General features: G+C 34.2%; 1 protein-coding gene across 1 annotated transcript in view; it reads left to right on the top strand.

The window, feature by feature from the left end:
• Positions 1–22,017, top strand: part of LOC114330253 (UDP-glycosyltransferase UGT5) — a 49,488-nt gene extending 27,471 nt beyond the window's left edge. Inside the window, exons 2-6 of the mRNA XM_028279577.2 lie at positions 13,242–13,436; positions 13,489–13,856; positions 17,455–17,674; positions 19,047–19,263; positions 21,731–22,017. Of these exons, the coding sequence (XP_028135378.1) occupies positions 13,242–13,436; positions 13,489–13,856; positions 17,455–17,674; positions 19,047–19,263; positions 21,731–22,013 (1,283 nt within the window). The 3' untranslated portion in view covers positions 22,014–22,017. The remainder of the gene's footprint in view (positions 1–13,241; positions 13,437–13,488; positions 13,857–17,454; positions 17,675–19,046; positions 19,264–21,730) is intronic.
• The last annotated feature ends 593 nt before the right edge of the window (positions 22,018–22,610 follow it).

Below are 22,610 nucleotides of genomic sequence, written 5' to 3'. Positions count from 1 at the left end.
ATACGTGCTTTTCTAGTATACATTTTAAAATTAGAAATTTACATTTAAATGACCTGTTATATGTCGGATGGCTAGAATAGGCGATTGGGTAATTCATAGCAGTAAAATCCCATTTTAAGTAAAAATTGGAGTTACGCGGTTCTCTTGTGTCGACGACGATATGGTAGATTGCTGCGTGTACTTGCGGGAAGGTGAGAACGACAATACAACGTAGGTAATAACAACGTAGTACTTAAGTAAAGTTAAGCTGACGACGACCGGTCGTCGGGAGTCTCTCGTCAAGACAAGGTTGTTTGCGCTTACTTTAGGACGTATTAGGTATACCAATAGGTAAATTCGAGATGTGCAAGGTAAAAATAGGTTATACTAAAGGTCGGCAGGGGGTGTCCTTGTCCAAATCAGTTAAAATATAGTGCAATTTAGGTCGCGAGTCAAATCCGCCATTAATGAAAGATCGCCATGGTTCAGCCATTTTTTGAAACATAATGTTTGGCAATTTTTTTTGCTAGATTTTAATGAATATTTGATTTTAAATAACGAATTTTGTTTATATATAAATCAAGGATAATTTTGTATGGGTCTAGACATAATAAATATGTTTTTTTAATTACGATGATTATTTCTATTTTTACCGTTTTGTTCGATTTAACCTGTAAATTTCTGAGGCGCTTTCAGTTTTGAGCAATTTTTATACCTAGTTTAACAGTACACTTCCCTGCGTTTGTAAATTTTCGACCGCATTATGCAATGAGGCAGATGATTAATAAAATAATTATACGTCACTTAGGTTATATTCTGAATAGAGTAGGAACCTACTTAAATAAGTATCAACAGGCCGTCATGCATCTTAGTTTCTGATGATTTAATATCCTCCAAGATTATTAACCTATTTGGTAAAAATGAAGTGTGTCGGCCGTACTTCTGTGGTAGAGAATTTTATACTATTACTTTACAAGACCAAAGTCCTTAAAACTAACGTAATTTGACGATAAAATATCTCGAGCTGAGAAGTCGAGAGGGGGACGTCGAGGCAACCCGTATTTCTATTCCCCACTTAGGTGCAAATAGCGGTTTTCTGAGCGTCGTCGCAACGTCGCGTATTAACGTTAGGGCATTTAATCCAACGTTAAGACGTCGTAATATTACGTCCAATTGCTTCTTGGGGTGTTTCTCCGCAGTCACATTTCACATGATCTTGGTGTATTTCCCCCCATTTTACCATGTTTGATTTTACTGGAGCGACTCCCGTTCTTGTCCTATTCATAGTTATCCACGTTTTAAAGTCTAGAGACTGGCCGGTCCACTGAACCTGGCGAAGAGGAAAATTCTGAGGCGGTCCATCCTGCACTGTTCCAAGGCAGCTTTTCCTGAATATTAGTCGCTTTCGTGGTGTTCGCGAAATTGTATAGGGTAGTGTTTTTCAATATGTGGGTCGCGACCCCCTGGGGGGTCGCGAAGCCTTACTCGGGGGGTAGCCGACTAAAACAAAGAGTTGAGGTTTTTGAAACACAATTTTAGTGGGAAGGATGTGCTTGTTTGTTTTTCAAAAGTTTATCAAATTGTGGTACTATTTTTGAAAGGTTACTAATCAAATCATTTTCTAATTACAGTCTATTTCTCTTTTTAGATTTAATGTCTACCATTGAAGAAAATTTCAGTTCACACAAATATGAAGTGGCGAATTGCACTAATAATTTAACTCTGGATATTGGTGTTTTCTTTTCATTCAGAATACGTCAACACTTTGCAATAAAATTCCATTGCACTAATAATAATTTAACTCTGGATATTGGTGTTTTCTTTTCATCCAAAATACGTCGACACTTTGGGAATAAAATTCCATTTTAAGAATGCCATCAGCAGCTAAATCTAGAAGATATTCTTTCATTTTTTTGTTGACATCAGTCAGATCTATTGATGCGTCCAACAAAGGGTTTAGAATCCATCTACGCCTATTGTCAGCTTCAGAGTGCAACTCTGGAAAGGATTTCAAAAGCTCTGTATAATGCAAGGGATGTGAGCCGATACTTCAAAACTTTGGTCTGTTGCATTATCTTCATCAATCTTCTGAACACATGGAAAAGACTCAAACATTTTGTTTTGCAGAGAGGTTGACCACAAACGAAGTTTTGCGTGAAATGCTTTTGCTTTATCTTTAGCTGTTAAAATATTCTCTTCTCTTCCTTGAAGGTTCTTGTTTAAATTTTTAAGGTGGCTAAAAAGATCTGCCAAAATGCTAATTTCAAGAGCCAATAGGGTCAGAGAAACCGTAAGCATATTTAGATTTTGCATCTTGTAAGAACATTAACAATTCAGCTCTCAGTTCCAGGATTTTTGTCCATACCTTTCTTTTATATAGCCAACACTGACCTCTCCAACACTGACCTCTCTGCAGAGCCGGCCCGTGGGTAATATTTCACCCGTGCGAAATTCTATTGTGGCGCCCCCCCCCCCCCAAGGGGCAACTGGTTTTCAAAAGTTCAACTTTATAAGAAAGTTGACAAGTATACAATTAGATTTTATTTAAAAGTCCTGAATACAGTTTGGAAAATGGTTATACAAATTGAATGACTATTAGTCCAGAAAGCTACTGCGCATACGCTAGGAAAAATATTCCGATTCGGATTTTTTGCACAATCTTATTCAAAAAGGAGCCCTTTTAACAAGTTTGCATGTTGCCAGGACCAAAAGTGGGTCAAAAATTTTTTAAACGTTTTTTTGTTTTTTTCCTAAAATTATTTTTTTTTGCATGGAACAAAGTTTTTTTAGGTTTTTTGGATCATTCCAAACAGAAAAGGTCTTTAGTAACATTTCTCTAAAGTTGATAGTTTTTGACATAAGCGATTAAAAATTGAAAAATTGCAAAATCGGCCATTTTTAACCCTCAAAAACTCTGTGAAAAACTGAAAATTTGAATGTTGCCAAGGTAGGTAGATATTCTTTAAATATCGATTGATGAAATCCCGAAAAGTTTTTTGCAATACAATATTCAAAACTCCTTTGTTTTTTAATTGCTAATCAAGCACTATTTTCCACCGACAGTATGGTGCAAATGAAAGGAATAAATTCGTTATTTCGTAAACCGGCGACTTTAAGGAAAAATCCCGAAACAGGTCGATTTTTATTTTTAAGTCATTATATTGTGGCATATATAGTATACTAGTGACGTCATCCATCTGGGCGTGATGACGTAATCTATGATGTTTTTAAATGAGAATAGGGGTCGTGTGCTAGCTCACTTGAAAGGTTCTTTAATTCTCTATTCAGTAATATAAACATTTGTATAATTATTTATACAGGGTGTCCTTCTACTTCTTTTTTGTCAAATAATTTAATTTAATAAAACTTTTTTGGACACCCTGTATAAATAATTATGTAAATGTTTACATTACTGAATAGGGAATTGAAGAACCTTTCAAATGAGCTACCACACGACCCCTACTCTCATTTAAAAAAAATCATCGATTACGTCATCACGCCCAGGCGGATGGAGAAACACCTTTCTCCACTCGCGACAGACACTGGGAGAGTAAGAAGGATTCGCAGTGCTACACACAGGTTAGGAAAGTTCTCCATAAATCCTTTGTCTGCTAAGTAGCTCAACATGTAAACTGGTCCTTTGATTTTGCCTTTGTCTTCTTTTTCTACATTCTGAATCATGCTGTTGACAAGTTTCAATTCAGAATATAGTTGAAGACCATCAATTTCACTGTGATGGGCATCAGTGAGAGCAATGTGTAGGTCCTTGCAGCATTTTATTGTTTTGTCATTACTTGTGGTCTTTGAATGTAGAAACCCGAACAGTTGGTGATAGTTTTGAAGCTGCTCAAATCTGTCTCCTAGAGAAGAGGAAGAGATACACTGATCCAAGACCGCGTAGAAGAATTTAGTTTTGAACACGATCTCAGCATCAAGAACTGTTTCATCACTTGATTCATAAAAAATCATTTTTTTCTTTTTTCTCGGCTGCAGTTCACTTTCTTCAGGGAATGCTGGGTCAACTTCAATCATTTAGGCCACTTCCCTGCAATCGACTAATATTCTGTTAAATCCTGCATAAATCCTTGTTTCTTAAAAAAATTGCTACGTTGAAGAAATCAAAGCAAGAGAGTTTGCTATGTCCATGTCAACCTCTTGAAGTTTCTTGCTTATGAGGTCTATCTTAAACAAAATCATATGCCACGTTACTAAGCAGCAGATGAATCGGAAATATTTCAATTTTTTGGCTGACTTGTAGGTGTATTTCTTGCATATGCGTCTAGCCTTTTTTGGTCTTGACTACATTCAAAAAGCGCGTCATAGACTTCACCAAGCTGATATTTCAGTGGCACAACCGCATTAATTCGAGTCTTCCACCTAGTCTCACTCAAAGGGGTCAGGATCAAGTTTGTTACGTGTTGTTTCAGAACATCCCAACGATGTGGTGATCCTGAGAAGAAATTGTAGACCTCCTGGATGATTCTGAACATGGAAATTATTTGTCTACAATAAAATTAAAACTTAATAAGGCTTTCTGAAATATTACTAATTCATCATAAATGAATGAATAATTGGCTTAAAAAATTGACATAAGTTAAATAATTTATCGCATTTTAATTTTTTTGGGGGAGGGGGCACATTCGCCCCAAACCCTTGGCGCCCCGTGCGGGCGCACGGCTCGCACGGCCCTCGGGCCGGCTCTGCCTCTCTGTGATAGAGATTTTGATGAATCTAGTACATATCTTCACAAACGATTCTGAATAGCCGGGTTTGCAAAGCTTTACCTTTAATAAAATTTACAATTTTTATTACCTCCTTGAGAACGTTATTTATAGCAGAAGGTACTACCTAAGGCAAGCCGCACACCAAAGAAACATGAAACGAAAAACATGAAACATGAAACGTGAAACATGTTTCATGAAAATAAAACACTGTAAGGCAGGCAGCACATCAAAGGAACAAGAAACGTTAAACATGAAACATAAAACGTGAAACACGTTTCATGAAAATAAAACAATTCTAAACAAATAGAAGTCCGCCTACCAATGAAACAAGTGTGATTCATGAGCGTGCTGCAACATTTTTATCTTCCGAAGGCGCACACCAAAGAAACATGAAACCTGAAGCACGTTTCATGGAAATAAAACACTGCTAAACAAATAGACGTCCGCATATCTATGAAACGAGTGTGATTCATGCCCATGAAACAATTTTATCTTCTTGAAACGTGTTTCATGAAATAGGACGTGTTCTATTTTTCGATATCAGTTTCATTGTTTTAACTAATTAATTACATGCGTAAAATGAATGCGACCAAGAATTTAATATTGTATTGGATTCTGTGGTGGAGCAGAACGAAGAGTTGTATAGTACCCTCGGAGATCCGTGGAAAAAATTTACACCCAAAATAACAAAATTCAGTTTGGCAACACTGTGCGAATGTATATACTAACATATCCTTTTTAAGATAAGCACAACGTTAATTTAGTCCAAACAAATTAATATATTTTTTTGCCAACAAAAATGAGATTTTTCAACCAAATTATGTTTCAAATATGATGTGCAAAATAATTTTTAATTGGGTTATGCTAATGGGCTTGCTTTTTTGTCATTAAAATAAAAAAAACTAAATTTTACTCATTAAATCAATGTTGTCCGGTTATCGTCTTAATTATTTTAACTGTACTAATATCCGTTGAGTAATTATGAATGACTAATAGGTCGTTAAAACATTTTATCTATAGCGGCTTCTGGAATATCTTAAAAATATCGAATTTCATTGATAAAATGCGCATATTCCACCGATCTTCGCTTCGACAATACAATAAGTATAACCTGAAGTGGTACTCGCATAGATAGAGTTGCACAAGTTTGACTTGAATGTTTGAACTTGACTTGAGTTTGACTTAATTTCAAGTCAAACTCAAGTCAATCCTTCAGACAAATAATTCAAGTCAAGTCAAACTGGTCAATCGTACAGGTTTGAAAATTCAAACTGTTTGTCAAACTAGTTTGAAAAAGTTTGAAAAATAATTTATTTTGTAGAGATATACTTTTTTGTTGAGATAGACATGTTAGTTGCCAATTAAGATAAAAAATTTAATAATACAATGAGTTCCATATAAAAGTAACTTGATATATGAAGCGATTACAGTCAAAACAGGGTAATAAATTTCTTAAAAATGATTGCTCTATGCTTAGAATTGCTTGCAAGTTTCGTTTTATCGATATCACTGTTTTATATTTTCATTTGAGTGTTATTACTAGATTAAAACAAAGAATTCGTTGAATGGTTTTTTCATCATAACAAGTGTAATTTAGTCTTCTTTAACAAAAATTTATGAAGGAACAACAAAATATAATATTTTTAATAGAGTAGGTTTAATGCATTTTTTGCGACTTTTCAATTTCGTTTTAAAGAATTAGTTCACCATTTGTCATTTTATAAAACTTTTCTTTATTTTTACATATTATGCACTTTGCAATTTTCGTTGTTTTGAAATCAACTTGCCGCAACATCAAATAAATCAGTATATTTATTTTTCTTAATTATTATTACTGCTTCGACTACAGATTGTTTCTCTTAATTTTTGCAGTAGGAATACCTTCAAAATCAGACTCGATTTGTTGTGGAATTTATTATGAGCCGAAAAATATCCAGGTTCAGATATTATCTCACAAAGCACACACTTCAAAACGAACGTAATAAACAAGCAAAACATAGACTTCTATTTAAACATGAACTACAAACTAATTTGCGGAGTAGGCGGATATCTACGGGGGGATAGGGAAATTCCCCCCCAAAAAGGTCCCAAATCTTTTTTTGACATAAATAAACATAGAAATGTATTAGCTGATATGATATTTAAACCACAGACAGACAAATAAAACCCAATAAAATCGCTATTTAGGATAATTAAGAAAACTTAATGCATCTACATTAATTTATTTAAAATTTAAACCCAAACATAATATTAATATTATTTCGATGCATTTTTGGCAACGTAACGTAAGAGACATTTTTGGTGAAAATCATGTTTTTTCCCTTAAACTAACGCTATTATTGTTTAGAAGGTACTGCCAAAGTGTAGTAAGCCTAGAATTACTGAATTTTAGAAATACCTACTTTTGTATTGTCGTATTTTCCAAGAAACTGCAGGTTGGTACCAGATGTTGTTTTCGATTAGATAAATGCCTCTGTTAATAAAAGAAAGTCATAAAAACTCCAAATGATTATTTTGAATTGTCCATTGATAAACCAAATAGTATTTTTTTGCAACCATTAAGGTCATAGGCGTAACATGCCCCCTGTCAAAATATTCAATGTGTTTTAAATGTATTTATTTTTTTCGAATCCTGAGAAAACTAATAAATATTTTAAAAAAATTTAAACTCAGCATGAAAGATTACATTATTTCTGAGGGCCGAAAATCCGTGAAAACTTCTATAATGTTTATTTTAATAAGTTACAAAGTGAAAATAAAAGGGAAAATTTAGTGTGATTTTTAATTAAAATATTTCATTCAAAAGAAACTTATGTAGATATTATTTATTTTAAGGGACTTTCGGCCCTCGGTAATAACGTAATCTTTCATTCTGCGTTTAAATTTTTTAAAAATACAGGATTCGAAAAAAATGAATATCTACATTTAAAACACATTGAAAATTTTGACAGGCGACACTTTGCACCTTTCCCCTTAACGAGAACTCGGAGTAACAAAGTGCTTTATTCCTGTTCGAAAGTCAAACTATCCGTGTAGATTCATTTCTTCATATTACAAGTTGTAAGACTCCCGTTTAGTAATTTCTAAGTTCTTTAAGTCTTGAATGTACTAATCTGGTTACTGGTAAGTTTTTTTAAGTGAAACTTTTTATTAGAGTATAAACCTGGTAAGGTTTACATTCCAGGTCAAATCACTCAGACAAAAAAAACTTTTGGAGCTCAAATTTATCTGAAACTTAGTATATAGCGTCTGCTTAATTCTCCTTTTTTTCTCTCAAAATAACATTTTAAGCGATTTTACAGTGATTTGGTATTTATTTAAACAAATTTGCATTTTTTATCGTAAAATATCAATATAAAAAATAATGTTTTAATGTTTTAATTAAAAAATTCATTATAACGCAATATAACAAGTTATTTTAATTAAAAACAAGTTTTTGATCCAATTTTTGACGGCACAAAAAAATTATAATAAAAATAAATTATAGGAAATCATATTTTGAATAATTTCAGTCCTTACTCTTTTTGTCGAAAAGGTAAAAATGGCGGAGATATTGAGCAAAACGGTTCTCCTTAAAAATAAATTGGCGGCTAACGTAACGGCGGAATTCATTCGCGATTTTAAATATACACTACTATTGACCCCCTAAAGATTAGAAAAATAGAATCTTGCTTGGGTAGCTCGGCATGCAAGATCAAATGCTAACCCGACTGGACTATATATAATTTTAACTCTGGTATTATTGCATGTAACTTTTCTTGTATTGTAAAACTATATAAATTCTTCAAACCACTTAAAGTCATGTGTTTTGGCTATGTGTGGGCAAATTTTCAGCCAAATCAAAGAACTTATATTTTGGGAATGGATGAACATGTTAAAATACAGTATTTTAACGTTTTCTACACTAAAATTTGATCAAAAACTTGTGTTAAATAAAAAAACTTGTTATAATGCCTAATATTCATATTTTTAAGTCCCTTCTATTAAAACATTGTTTTTTCCATTGATATGTTATGAATTTCTAGATCCGCCATGGGCGGAGTAGCAGAGAGAATTGAAAATAAACACGTTGTCCTATTTAGCGTTACCAGGTGTCCCGATTTGCGCGGTACGTCCCGATTTTAAGGGTCTGAGGACGCCTACCGATTTGTACCTGATCGGGACACTAAATGTCCCGATTTTCACCCACGAAAACCAATTTCAGGAGGACTTGCAGTGAATTTTATAACTATGTTATAAAAACAAGGCACTCCTAAAAGCGGCAAAATCGAATGAAAAATATAATTTTAATAAAAAATCAATAATTTACTTAATCTACGATTTTTTTTTGTAATTTCGTCTTATTATTATTATTAGATATATAGGATTAAATACAGATTATAGAAACACCTTGTAGTCTAGTAAATGAACGGGAAATACGGCGATACCGTGTAATTTTCAGGATCAACTCCGAATTGCATGAAAATTTGGACGGCTTGTGCCGTTGGTTGCGTTTACTCGGGGGGTGACAGTCACCCCTAGTTGGGGGTGAAAAACCGCGCGTTTAAAATAAGTCCGGAGATGGATAAATTGACTAATTCTAAGCAATTTTAGTTCTATAGAATTTTAACTTGCTTAATATTTTCGAGTTATTTACGAATGAAAATCACGTTTTCAGGCGATTTTCACAAATAACTCAAAAAGTAAGTATTTGATCGAAAAAACTATTCTTAAACATGTAACATAATATAATAAAATGAAAAAAATTGTGAACTTGTAAAGTCTATAGACCCAGCAAAAGCAAAGTTGTAGCTCATAAAAAATACGTTTTTATTCGTCAAATTTCAAATCAAATATTTCAACGTGAAATAACCAAGGAATGAAGCACTTTTCGGGAAAAACCAATTAAAACATTTTTAATAAATCTTTATTTTATGTTTAAAAAAAGTTTCTAGCATCAAAACTAAGCGAGTTATGCTCAAAATCAAGTTGACTCCTTTTTTTTGGTAAAAAATCGTGAAAATCTCCCCCTACTTAGCACCCCAAATGAAATTAATCGTTACCGCTTTACAAACAATTTACTTTCCTTATGTATTTTTTACATGATTGAAAGGGCCTGAACGAGTCACTAATCACGAGTGTATGCAAAATATGAACAGCCATATTTGAGCCAATTTTTGTCTAACAGAAAAACAAAATGAATCTATCATATTTATAAAAATAAAACCTACCTACTTTTTACTCCTTGAGATTTTAGTATCCCTAATCCTTTTTAAGTTATTTTGAAAAAAGGCTATTTTCCAATATTTTAGAAAAATTTTTTTTACTATAAAACCAATTTTTTTCAAAACTAAGCACTCCCAAACGGTAAACCTTACAGATCGTATAAACAATACACGACATATAAAGTAAATGGTAAAGCGCTAACGATTAATTTTATTTACGGTGCTAAATAGGGGGAGATTTTCACGATTTTTTTTTACCAAAAAAAGGAACAAACTTTATTTTGAGCGTAACTCGCTTAGTTTTAATGCTAGAGACTTTTATTTACTACTGGGCTATTTTTGTTTATTTGTCCCGATCTACAACCCTAAATCCCGATTTGTTTTTGCTTATGTACCGATTAAAAACAAATCGGACCTGGCAGCATTAGTCCTATATGATATTCAAACTTCAAACTGTTTGAAGAAGTTTGATTTCAAGTCAAACCTAAAGATATCGAAATCAAGTCAAGTCAAACTTTTTTACAAAAAAAGTTTGGTTTTCAAGTCAAGTCAAGTTGGCTGAATAAAATCAAACTAGTTTGACTTGATGCATCTCTACGCATAGACAATAACAAGAAAATATCGTTTTTTTAAACCAGGACCCACAATAAAACAATGTAAATGTTTGAATACTCATTGATTATTTAATTCGTTTGCAACCAAATATTATGTACTATGGTTATGATTTTTGGACAGTAATAAAAGAGTTGCCACAACAGCAACGACCTCGTCATCATCACTTTCCATTATTTACTATACAAATTTTATTTTTGTTTTTTTTGATTAGTATATTAGTGTAGGAAACAGAGATTAAACTTCGCAAACTCGACACAAGTCCGGTATTATTTTTTTTTTCTGGTATATCAAGGGGTGCTTATTATGAGACTAACTTTTTTTAAAGATTTTCCCCGGAACACATATTTTCATTCTTTTAAAGGTGGTAGGGAAAAATCCTACTCCATTAGTAGGGTTTTTTATAAACATATTTATATATACATTTATATATTATGGTTATTGCAAAATCCCTGCGGAAACTACCCCTATCCCTGAAAATAAGTTTGGCGAACATGTTTTCACGATTTTCTCATTACCTATATATTTTTATGAAACAACGCTTATACAGAATCAAAGGCCACTATTTGCTCTACAAATAAGTTCCTATGCATTTTTTTCGTATAAACAACAGTTACGGCACAGTGGCGCCGCAAACCTCAGAAATGCTTTTGCGGGGTCCAGTTTTTGTTTTTTTTTTTCGTCACCTATTCATTTTATTAATAATATACTTATGACAAATAAAGAAACACACTGTCTGCTACATATTATGATCTATATATATTTAACTTTCTTTGCGCCATAAAGCCACAGCGGTGGCCCAGATTCAATTTTTGCATATTTTCTTTATTCATTTTCCTTTTTTTTTGGGTGGTTTCGGGGAAAATATGGGAGTGAATTATACAAATTTGTAAATAATACTTGTACATGGGTAATCGCTGAAAGTTTTTTTACGCTAGCATAAGCGGTTCAGATGGTATATATAAAAAGGGGCTTTTTAAAATTTAACACCCTGTAATTAGAAAATGGACAATTGCCCTTAAACGAAACCTATACCAAAAAATCAAACATTTATTTGTGATTAATTGCCGCTGGGTTGCTTCTTGATTCCTATTACGGTTAGGGAAAAATATATTTTTTTTTAAACATCTTTTTTTAAAACTTGCCAACTTTGGGGCGCCACCTCCGCTAAACGGTGTGTGACAGATTTATGCTGTCGCGGAATAAATTGTAGGAAATATAGTGCTCTTCATATTTCTATTAAGGAATTTTTTGTATTGACGTACAGGAAGGGCTACGTTTCGCAAAAACGACAAACTACCCCCTTTAAAGGGATGAAAATGGGTGTTCCGGGGCGAAATCTTTTAAGAAAAAGTTAGTCTCATTAAAAGCACCTCTTGATATACTGAAAAAAAATATAACCGGACTTATTTGCGAAGTTCAACCTTTGTTTCCTACACTATATAACATGAAACAGTTTCGTTCTTCATAATTTATTTTTGTTTCATGTTTCACGTTTCTTTGATATTAAAAAGCAATTAAAGAGCGGCGCCGACAGCAACGACCACGTCACTATCCATTGCCGACTATACAAATTTTATTTTTTTTATCGATTAGCTTATCACATGAAACGGTTACTTTTTTTACAATCTATTTGTTTCATGTTTCACGTTTAATGTTTCACGTTTCATGTTTCTTTGATGTGCGGTCTGCCTTAAGCAAATTTCAAAGTCCGCCTACCAATGAAACGAGTGTGATTCATGCTCATGACACATTTTTATTTTCGGAGAGTTTCATAAATGACCGGACGTATATTTGTTTAGCAGTGTTTTATTTCCATGAAACGTAATTTACGTTTCATGTTTCTTTGATGAGCGGCCTGCCTTAGAGACTCCCGATGAAGAAAACAGTGTTCAGGAAATGTTTGGCATTATCGATTTTATTTTGCAATGGGTGCGCTATTTTTGCCATTCATAGTTTTAATGCCATCGCTATTTGTAATTGCAAGTGCTTTCTAAAAACATATCGTACAAACACTGGCCAGTAGTGTTTGTAGGAAGTGCATTGCAAAATAAGATTTCTTCCATGTTATTGCCATCTGATTCAAAGCGCACAAATACTAAATGTCTACTAACCTGTACACAGTCGGAAACACCTGTAGATTAAAAGTTGGCTGTGCTGTTGGCTTGAAAAAGCAAACTGCAAAGCAAAATGTTGGCTGTGTTTTAATTTTTGGCCCGCGTGAATAAAAGATAAATGTACCAAAATAGGAAAAAATTATTACCTAACGTATGTAGTTTTTAATTAAATTATTTCTTTGGCTTTCTATGACACCAGGGGGTCGCCAGAATATTTCAACCTGTAAAGGGGTCGCAAAATCAAAAAGATTGTAAAACACTGGTATAGGACATGCCGCTCGTCCGCAATCTGTTTAATTTTCTCTGTGTTCTCTATTTCTCCTCCACTTCTTCAAAGTTATTTCCTTAAGCACATATTACGAGATCGTCAGCATAGAGGAAGTGCTTAGTTTCAGTCGGCGTAGGTTGGTCGTTTGTGTATATATTAAAGAACATTGGTGCTAAAAGGTGAAGACTTTAACGCAAAATAGAACTCGATGGCGCGTTTTAACTGAAGCTCTATGCTCCACTTATGAGTAGTATTTGTGAATTTTTCCACTGATGAATCCATTCGTATCAATGTTATCTTAAAACGTTTAAGTTTATTGATCTATGTTATTTTTCAGGAACTAGATTCGACAGATATGCATGCCCTCTTGTTCTCGCAGAAGCTGCTCGGATTTCATGTTCCGAGGGGTTACCCCATCCTAACCTACAACGGTTTTTAAAAGAAGATAACCATTTTGATGTAGTACTCATGGAAGTTTTCAATACAAATTGCTACATGGGAATTGCTACCAAATATAATGTTCCTGTTATTGGTAAGATAAGTTCAATTCATCTGTTCAATTCAAGTAAATCATCTGATTTTAGGTGTACATTCGGCAGGTTGGATGCCTTGGATGTACCAATGGTTTGGGGTACCATATCACCCAGGATTCGTGACCGACCACTTTTTGGGAAACTCACAACCAATGGATTTTTTGGCAAGACTAGAAAATACAATTGTACATATATACAACAACGCCATTTATACAGTTACAATGGGCTGGTACGGTAGTTATTTATCTAATAAATATGTGGGTGCAGATCTCTACGAAAATGGTGATGTTATGAAAAATATGAGTCTGCTATTGATCAATACACATTTTTCACTAAATTTACCATTGCCATTAGGGCCAAACGTTGTTGAAGTTGGTGGGCTACATTTAGAGTCCAAGCCGAATAAGAAGCTACCTCAGGTAAATACAAAAATGGAGCAAAAAGACCAAAATAGGCACACCTTAAAAAAGTTTCCACTAAAGTTTTTTATCGTAATTAATTTCTGAAATACTCAAATACTAACTCACACTAAAGCATCGTTATTCAGTCTTCTCCCCTCATAATTTTCCATCTATTTCGATCTTGTGTCTCTTGCATCCAATTCCTACGGCAACTTTGTAGATCGTCAGTCCAACGTGTTAGTGGCCAATGCGTCGGTAGGCATCATCTCTTAGTCTCCATACCAGTATCCGCTTTGCCCATCTGTTATCTATCATTCGAGCCACGTGACCTGCCCAGCCCAGTTCCACTTAATCTAAATCATACTCAATATCTATCTATCTAATTAGTCTTCTTAGGTCCATCGTTGGACATAGGCCTCCCCAATCATTTTCCATTCGTCTCTGTCTGTCGCTACAGTCATCCGCCTAGAGCCCACGTGCTTTTTGATATCATCTGTCCATCTCATTTGGGGCTTTCTTCTGCTTCGTTTATATTTCCCCAATTTATCACAGTTTTGTTCCATCGGTCTTCTTTTTGTCTTATATTGTGTCCGGCAAATCTCCATCTCAATTTTGCAACTTCTTGTCTAACAAAACTAACTCTTGTTTTCTCTCTTATCCACTCGTTTCTCTTTGTATCCATCAGTCTTTTGTGCAACATTTGTCTTTCCATTACCTACTCTTTGCATTTTTGTGATTTTGTCCATGTTTGCTTTCGTAAACGTCCATGTTTGGGAACCATAGGTGAGAACAGGGAGTACGCGTTCATTGTATACCTTGGTCTTAAGATGTTGTGTACATCTTTTGTTTTTAAGGATGTAGCTTAGTTTGCCAAATGCAGACCATGCCAGTTTAACTCGTCTTTTGATCTCTGTTGTTTGGTTTTCCTTGTTCTTCTTCTTGTGATGCTTTCTCCTTTAGTGGAGGTTAGCGACTACACTGGCAAATCTGTCTCTGTCCAATGCGGCTCTAAAAAAAGATGTTGAATCAAGGCCGGTCCAGTCTCTGATATTTCTAAGCCATGAAATCTGGCGCCTACCGGGACCCCGTTTTCCTTCAATCTTACCCTGGATGATCAGTTGCGCGAGACGGTACTTTTCGTTTCTCATTATGTCTCCAAGGTAGCTAACTTTTCTGAATTTAATGATCTTCAGCAGTTCCCTATCTGTACCTATTCTCCTCAGAACATCTTCGTTGGTGGTGTGGGTTGTCCAAGGTATTTTCAAGATTCTTCTATAAAACCAGAGTTCAAAGGCTTCTAACTTGTTCATCAGTGTTGTGTTGAGTGTCCAGGCCTCCGTTCCATACAAAAGTATTGACCACACATAGCAATGCAGAAAACGACATCTAAGGCTGATACTAATGCTACTGTTACAAAATAAGCTTTTCATTTTGATAAACCCCTGTCGGGCTATCTCTAGTTTCGCCCTTACTTCTTGTTTATAATCAAGTTGATTATTGAACCAGCAACCAAGATATTTGTATTGGCTTACGTATTCAAGCTGTTGGTGTTTCACATATATTTGAAAGGGGTAAATTTTTGTTCCTTGATATTTTCATAACTTTGGTTTTCGCAGTATTGATCTTCTTCCCCATTTTTTCGCAACTCTCAGTAACCCGATCCAACAGTATCTGCAGACTATGGTCCGAATCAGTCATTAATACCGTGTCATCTGCATCGCGAATGTTATTTACTCTTTGACCGTTTATCCTGATTCCTTCTAAAGAGTGAGATTAAGCGTTCGCAAATATTACCTCAGAGTAGACGTTAAATAGTATGGGTGATAACACACAAACCTGTCTAACACCTCGTTGTATTTCAATTGGCCTCGACGTGTTACCATTGGTCGTTATGATTGCTGTTTGATTCCAATAAATAGCCTCTATAATTTTAGAATATCTTTTGTCGACTCCGATGTCGTTCAATCTTTCTATTAAGTTCTTGTGCTTCACCCTATCGAACGCTTTCTCAAAATCTATAAAACAAACAAAAATGTCTGCTTGCTGATCTTTGCATCTTTGTGCCAGAGTTTGAAGACAGAATATTGCTTCTCGTGTCCCCATACCTTTTCTGAAGCCAAATTGTTCTTGACCGGTGACCTCGTCACATCTTTTATATATTCTGTTCTGTATGATTCGCAAGAAAAGCTTCAGAATGTAATTTAATAGACTTATAAGGCGGGATTCCTGGCATAACTTGGCGTTCTTCTTTTTAGGCAGTGGTATGAAGACGGATTCAAGCCATGTTTTAGACGGATTCAAGCCTTTTTCCTTGTTAAGTTTTATAATTTGACCCAGATATACAGGGTGTCCCGAAAAGATTGGTCATAAATTATACCACATATTCTGGGGTCAAAAAGAGTTCGATTGAACCTAACTTACCTTAGTACAAATGTGCTTATAAAAAAAGTTACAGCCTTTTGAAGTTACAAAATGAAAATCGATTTTTTTAATATATCGAAAACTATTAGAGATTTTTTATTGAAAATGGACATGTATCATTCTTATTGCAGGAACATCTTAAAACAAAATTATAGTGAAGTTTGTCTACCCTATAAAAATTTTATGGGGGTTTTGTTCCCTTAAACCCCCCCAAACTTTTGTGTACGTTCTAATTAATTCAGTATTGTGGTACCATTCGTTAAACACAACGTTTTTAAAACTTTTCTGCCTCTTAGTATTTTTTCGATAAACCAGTTTTTATCGAGATGCGGCTTCTTTTTTAATATATTTACATAAAAATTTTATGGGGGTTTTGTTCCTTTAAACCCCCCAAATATCTGTGTACGTTCCAATTAAACTATTATTGTGGTACCATTAGTTTAACATAATATTTTTAAAACTTTTTTGTCTCTTAGTCTTTTTTTGACAAGTCACCTTTTATCGAGATGTGGCTTCTTTTTCAAAATATACCTAAAAATGTAAATTATAAATAAATTTTCAGATTATTAACAGGTCTCTATAATCGTACTTAACCATATACAAATATGTGGTGGAATTGATAAATATTCAAAATATCTCGATAAACACTGGCTTATCGAAAAAGTACTAAGAGGTAAAAAAGTTTTAAAAACGTTGTGTTTAACTAATGGTATCACAATAATGAATTAATTAGAACGTACACAAAAGTTTGGGGGGTTTAAGGGAACAAAACCCCCATAAAATTTTTATGGAGTAGACAAACTTCACTATAATTTTGTTTTAATAAGTTCCTGCCATAAGAATGATACATGTCTATTTTCAATAAAAAATCTCTAAGAGTTTTCGATATATGAAAAAAAATCGATTTTCATTTTGTAACTTCAAAGGGTTGTAACTTTTTGTGTGTGCACTATTGTATATAGGTAAATGAGGTTCAATCAACCTATTTTTAACACTAGAATCTGTGGTATAATTTATGACCAATCTTTTCGGGACACCCTGTATAATCGTGAACTTGTTCTATTTCATCTTCGTCTGATCTTCATAACAAATACAGATGAGGAAATTCTCAATACCGTATTAAAAAATACAAAAAGAATGCTTTTTCTATTTGCCATAAATTGTTTATATTCTTGTAATACACTATTATTTGCAGGATTTGGAAAAATTTATCACAGACTCCAAACACGGTGTCATCTACATGTGTATGGGATCAACAATTCGAGGTGCTAGTTTTCCCGAAAGCAAAAAACAGGCTTTCATGAAAGCCTTCTCCAAGTTACCACAAAGAGTAATTTGGAAATGGGAGGAAGAGATGAAGGACAAACCAGACAATGTTTTTGTTACTAGATGGGCTCCTCAACGGGATGTTTTATGTAAGTATTCAATTTATAGTTTACACAAAAAGATTAGAATCAAATTTCTCTAACCGACAAAAGAATCATTATCATCCCGCTTTAAGTCCACTGCAGGACATCCCTTGTTATTGTGTCGTATCCAGATTGCACTCTCTTGTGTAGTATTTATCCAATTCTTCGTAATCTTTCACATACCATCTTGCCATCGTGTGGATGGTCTTCCTCTGCATCGTTTATCTGTTCTTTTTGTCCATTCGGTTAACTTGAAGAGAGAGCAGCTAAAAAAGATCAACCAGGGTTCAGAACAGATCGATTCTGTAGAGATGATGTATTTATAGTTGAGTAATTAAAAAGGAAATCACTGGTCTACGATGAAAGAACAAGAAAAGAATGGTAAGACAATCTCTGAAACCGTGAAATAACTCGAAATATGAATGTCAAATAAAAAAGAATCATTTAAATTTTTAAATGGTTGTATCATACTTACTCTTAGTAATTAAAAGTTAGTTTCTTTATCTACTTTATTTTATTATCTACGTTATTTATTAATAGTTATGATATGATATCTACTTATTTAAATTGGTTGTTTTTTTAATAAGTTCACACTGAACCAAAAAAGTACGTAAATATAATGAAAAAAACATTGATTCAAAAACGGGGAGCACTAATTTTCGTCCAAAGATCAGTATCATTGGTCCAATGTAAGTAGATACATTAACTAATGCCCAAAAACATTAATTTTTATGAATTAGTACGTTCATTCAATGTACTTTCTAGTTAAGAATCAATGTATCGGTACATTGAATCAATGTATCGAATAATATAGGAAAAGACAAACGAGAAATAGAAAATCGAATCATACAAGCACGAAGAGCTATAGCATGCCTAAGCGGAGTTGGAGTTCTATGGAGTTAAGAAATATCAAGGAAAAGAGAATGGGACATATATGAGACAATGATTAAAACTAGCCTACTGTATGGAACCGAGATATTGAGAATAACAGAGAAATATAAGAAAAAGGTCGAAGCCACAGAAATGAATGCCATCAGCTCACTTGATATGGGCATATGAGCCGAACGGGTGACGAAAGATTGCCTAAAAAAGTATGACGTGGCAACCCCCAGAGAAGAATGAACGAGGAAAATCACCACAAAGATGGAATCTGGGTGTTAGAAAAGTGATTAGCATTCGAAAATCTAAATGAAGGACTAACTCAGGACAGAATACAGTGGCGTTTGGGAGTCGGACAACGTCATAAGACGTTAACATCAATTTATCAAATTGCAAATTGTGTAATATGCCCTAGAATTAACTTTAGGTTAGAATTAGATTTTGATACATGAGGGACTCTATTCCATAAATTTGTTTGAGTGGTATTTTAATTTTGTAGGTCATCCCAATGTAAAATTGTTCATTACCCATTCTGGCCTATTGGGTACTTTGGAAGCAGTCGACTGTGGTAAGCCAATGCTATTGTTGCCTCAGTTTGGAGACCAATTTACCAATGCAGCGGCAGTGGAGAAAGTCAATGGAGGCATCAAGCTGTTGCTAAGAGATATAACTGAAGAAATTCTTACAGAGACTCTTCTAAATCTATTAAGTGACCAGTAAGTATTAAGACTAAACAATGGTCTACACATCATCATCATCAGCATTGCCTTTACAACCCATAGTGGGTCTTGGCCGGTTCCAGAATCAACTTCCATTTCTTCCTATCCTTCGCCTTGGTTTTCCAATTTCGCACTCCAAACACTCGCAAGTCGTCTTCCACCTGGTCTTTAAATCGTGCTCTGGACCTGCCTCTTTTCCTCACTCCATCCGGTCTGTGGCTATAAATGTGTTTTGACGGCTCCGCATCATTCATTCTCTTTAAGTGGCCTAGCCACCGCAGCCTGTTTATTTTGATAGATCTACCAATACTAGGCTCAATTATAAAGGTGGTAAAGTTCAAAATTATAGCATCTACGTCATAATCCGTTTTCCTTCACGCCTTTATAGATATGTCAGGATTTTAGGTTCAAAACAGCCTAACCGTTCTTCATCACTTTTTGCTATCGTCCACGTTTCTAACGCGTAAGTGAGGACGGGCTTGATTAGAGTTCTGTTTATCAATATTTTTGTTCTTTTTGTAACTATGTTTGATGTTAAAAGGTTCTTTAATCCATATTCGCTCTATTTGCTAGATATATAAGTATGTTAATTTCTGAAGTTACTGTATTACTTTGGTTGATTTGTGAGCCTAAATATACAAACTCTCTTACTCCTTCGAAAGTATATGTTTCAATCGTTACATCTTCAGGTTCTGCTACTTAATTATTATTTGAGACCTTCATATACTTAGTTTTATTAATATTAACTTGTAGCCCCATTATGTTTGCTAATTTTGCCAATGCCGTGAACGATCGAACCAATTCCGCCTTTATTCTTGCTTTGATAATGGCCTACACATAACACTCTTTATTTCACTCTTTAAGTTCAGAACTTTTCTAGTAAATTATAGGTTATTTATCAAGAATATATCTGCAAACTCAGCAGAGAATTAACCAAAATTTGTCAACAAACGGTTAGCAAGCAAAGTTGCGAACTTCAAATATCTCATCATCATCACGTAGCGCTACAACCCTGGGTGGGTCCTGGCTGACTACAACTTTCTTCCAATTTGTTCCGTCTTCGATTTCATCAATCGATGTTTAAAGAATATCTACCTACCTTGGCAACATTCAAATTTTCATTTTTTCACATAGTTTTTGAGGATTAAAAGTGGCCGATTTCGCAATTTTTCAAATTTTAATCGCTTATATGTCAAAAACTATCAACTTTAGAGAAAAGTTACTAAAGACCTTTTCTGTTTGGAATGATCCAAAAAACCTAAAAAAACTTCGTTCCATGCAAAAAAAATAATTTTAGGAAAAAAAACGTTTAAAAATTTTTGACCCACTTTTGGTCCTGGCAACATGCACATTTGATAAAAGGGGTCCTTTTTGAGTAAGATTGTGCAAAAAATCCGAATCGGAGCATTTTACCTAGCGGATGCGCAGTGGCTTTCTGGACTAGATCACCTGGTGATCTAGTCCATATGTTAGAAAGGGAAAGATATTTTCTCACTCCATTAATGTCACAAAAGGCCTTAGATAGGGTTGTAGTATGTCTCCTCTTTTGTTTAATTTATATGTTGAGGCAACCCTTAGAAGCTGGAAGATGGGATGTGACAGAATGGGTATTCCAGTTAATGACAACACCCTTTTTCTGTTAGGTTTGCAGATGAGCAGGTCGTGATAGCTCGGGATTCTTTCGATCTAGAATTTATGATGAAAAGGCTGTATCATGAGTATCAAAAGTGGGAACTGCAAGTGAGTCTAATAAAAAGAGAGTATTTGGTAGTAAACAGAGAGGCTCAGTTTCAAGTCCTTGTCAATGATGACGTTAACATTAATCAGGTGGAAACATTTAAATACCTGGGAGCATTGTTTGACAAGACCAGATTGGGGGAGCAGAGATAAAACAGAAAATCCAAAAAGGCAGGCAAATTTTAGGAAGCTTGAATTCATTCTAGTTAGATAACAATATTTGTAATAAAAACAAGAAAAGGGTGGGCAGAGTAATAGTGGAGTCGGTATTGAGTTATGGCTCGGAAGTATGGACTCTCAACGCAGATCTGAAAAGAAGGCTACTAGCCGTAGAAATGGACTTTCTAAGAAGAAGTCCAAGACTATGTAAGAACAATAATGAACGCTTAAGAAACGGTAGTAGATAGAATAGAAAGGAGATCATTGAAATGGTTTGGACATCTATTAAGAATGCCTGAAGAACGTTGGCCTAAACAAATATTTCAGTGGAGACCACCAGGAAGAAGAAAGCGGGGTAGACTGCGAAGGCCGTGGAATGAGAGGCTCAGGAGACAGATGTATGAGCGCAATTTACAAGAAGACGTTACTTTGGACAGAGAGGTTTGTCAAAGGATAACGGTAAAACGGCAAGATGCTGTTAACAATTGAATAATTATTGTAACATAATTATACCCGTAATAAATAATAATAAGCTCTTTATCGATATAGATTTTTTTTTTGTTTTTAGATATGTCAAGAAAGCTCAATCTTTGTCTGAACGTTTTAAAGATCGGCCTGTATCTCCTATGAATACGGCTCTGTATTGGATTGATTATGTAGTAAAATACAATGGAGCTCCTCACGTTAGATCAGGTGCTGCGGACTTGCCTCTTTACCAGTACTATCTATTGGATGTTATAGTTGTGATATTCATCTGGATACTGCTGTGGTCGTATTTAATATATTTAGGTCTTAAATCAGTTGTCAGAAGGTGTTGGAAAAAACAAAATAAAGTTAAGAAGTTAGAATAATTTATTCAATTTATTTTTTAATATATTAACTTATTGTAAATACTATCATACTATCACCATCTTTATACAACATAATATATTCTGAATGAGGAAAGTACTACACGAATGGAATGTAGGAATCACTAAGTGAGGCAGAAAAATCAGTAACCTGAGATTTAAAAAAAAACTTACTGCCATATTTTCACCATGTGAACAAGTCAAACCACAGCTCAGATGTTACCTGGGGCATATTAGTAAAATACTTTAAACATCCATGCTTAAGTTAGCATTTTCAATCGATGTTTTCTTGATAAATTACTTGTACAGGGCTTTGACCCACATATTTTTATAAAATTATATCTTGGCGGTTAGCATGTAAATTTCAGGTAAGCACTGATGGTGATTGGTAAACCAATCGAAAACTAGTTATGTGATTGTGATGTAGCCCTTTTTAGGGATTTTAAATATATACCTTTTATAAAGGATTTTACTGTTTTTTGAGATTTTTTATTTAGCGTATGGATTTTTACAGTACAATAAATACACATACCTATATAAATGACTATATTATTCAAACACTAAAATATAATGAATGAACCTAAATATTAATGTTCAATT

Source organism: Diabrotica virgifera, chromosome 4 (genome assembly GCF_917563875.1).
Source record: "Diabrotica virgifera virgifera chromosome 4, PGI_DIABVI_V3a".
Lineage (NCBI taxonomy): Eukaryota > Metazoa > Arthropoda > Insecta > Coleoptera > Chrysomelidae > Diabrotica > Diabrotica virgifera.
The sequence above is the reverse complement of the archived record's forward strand: the minus strand, read 5'-3'. Positions and strand labels throughout refer to the sequence as shown.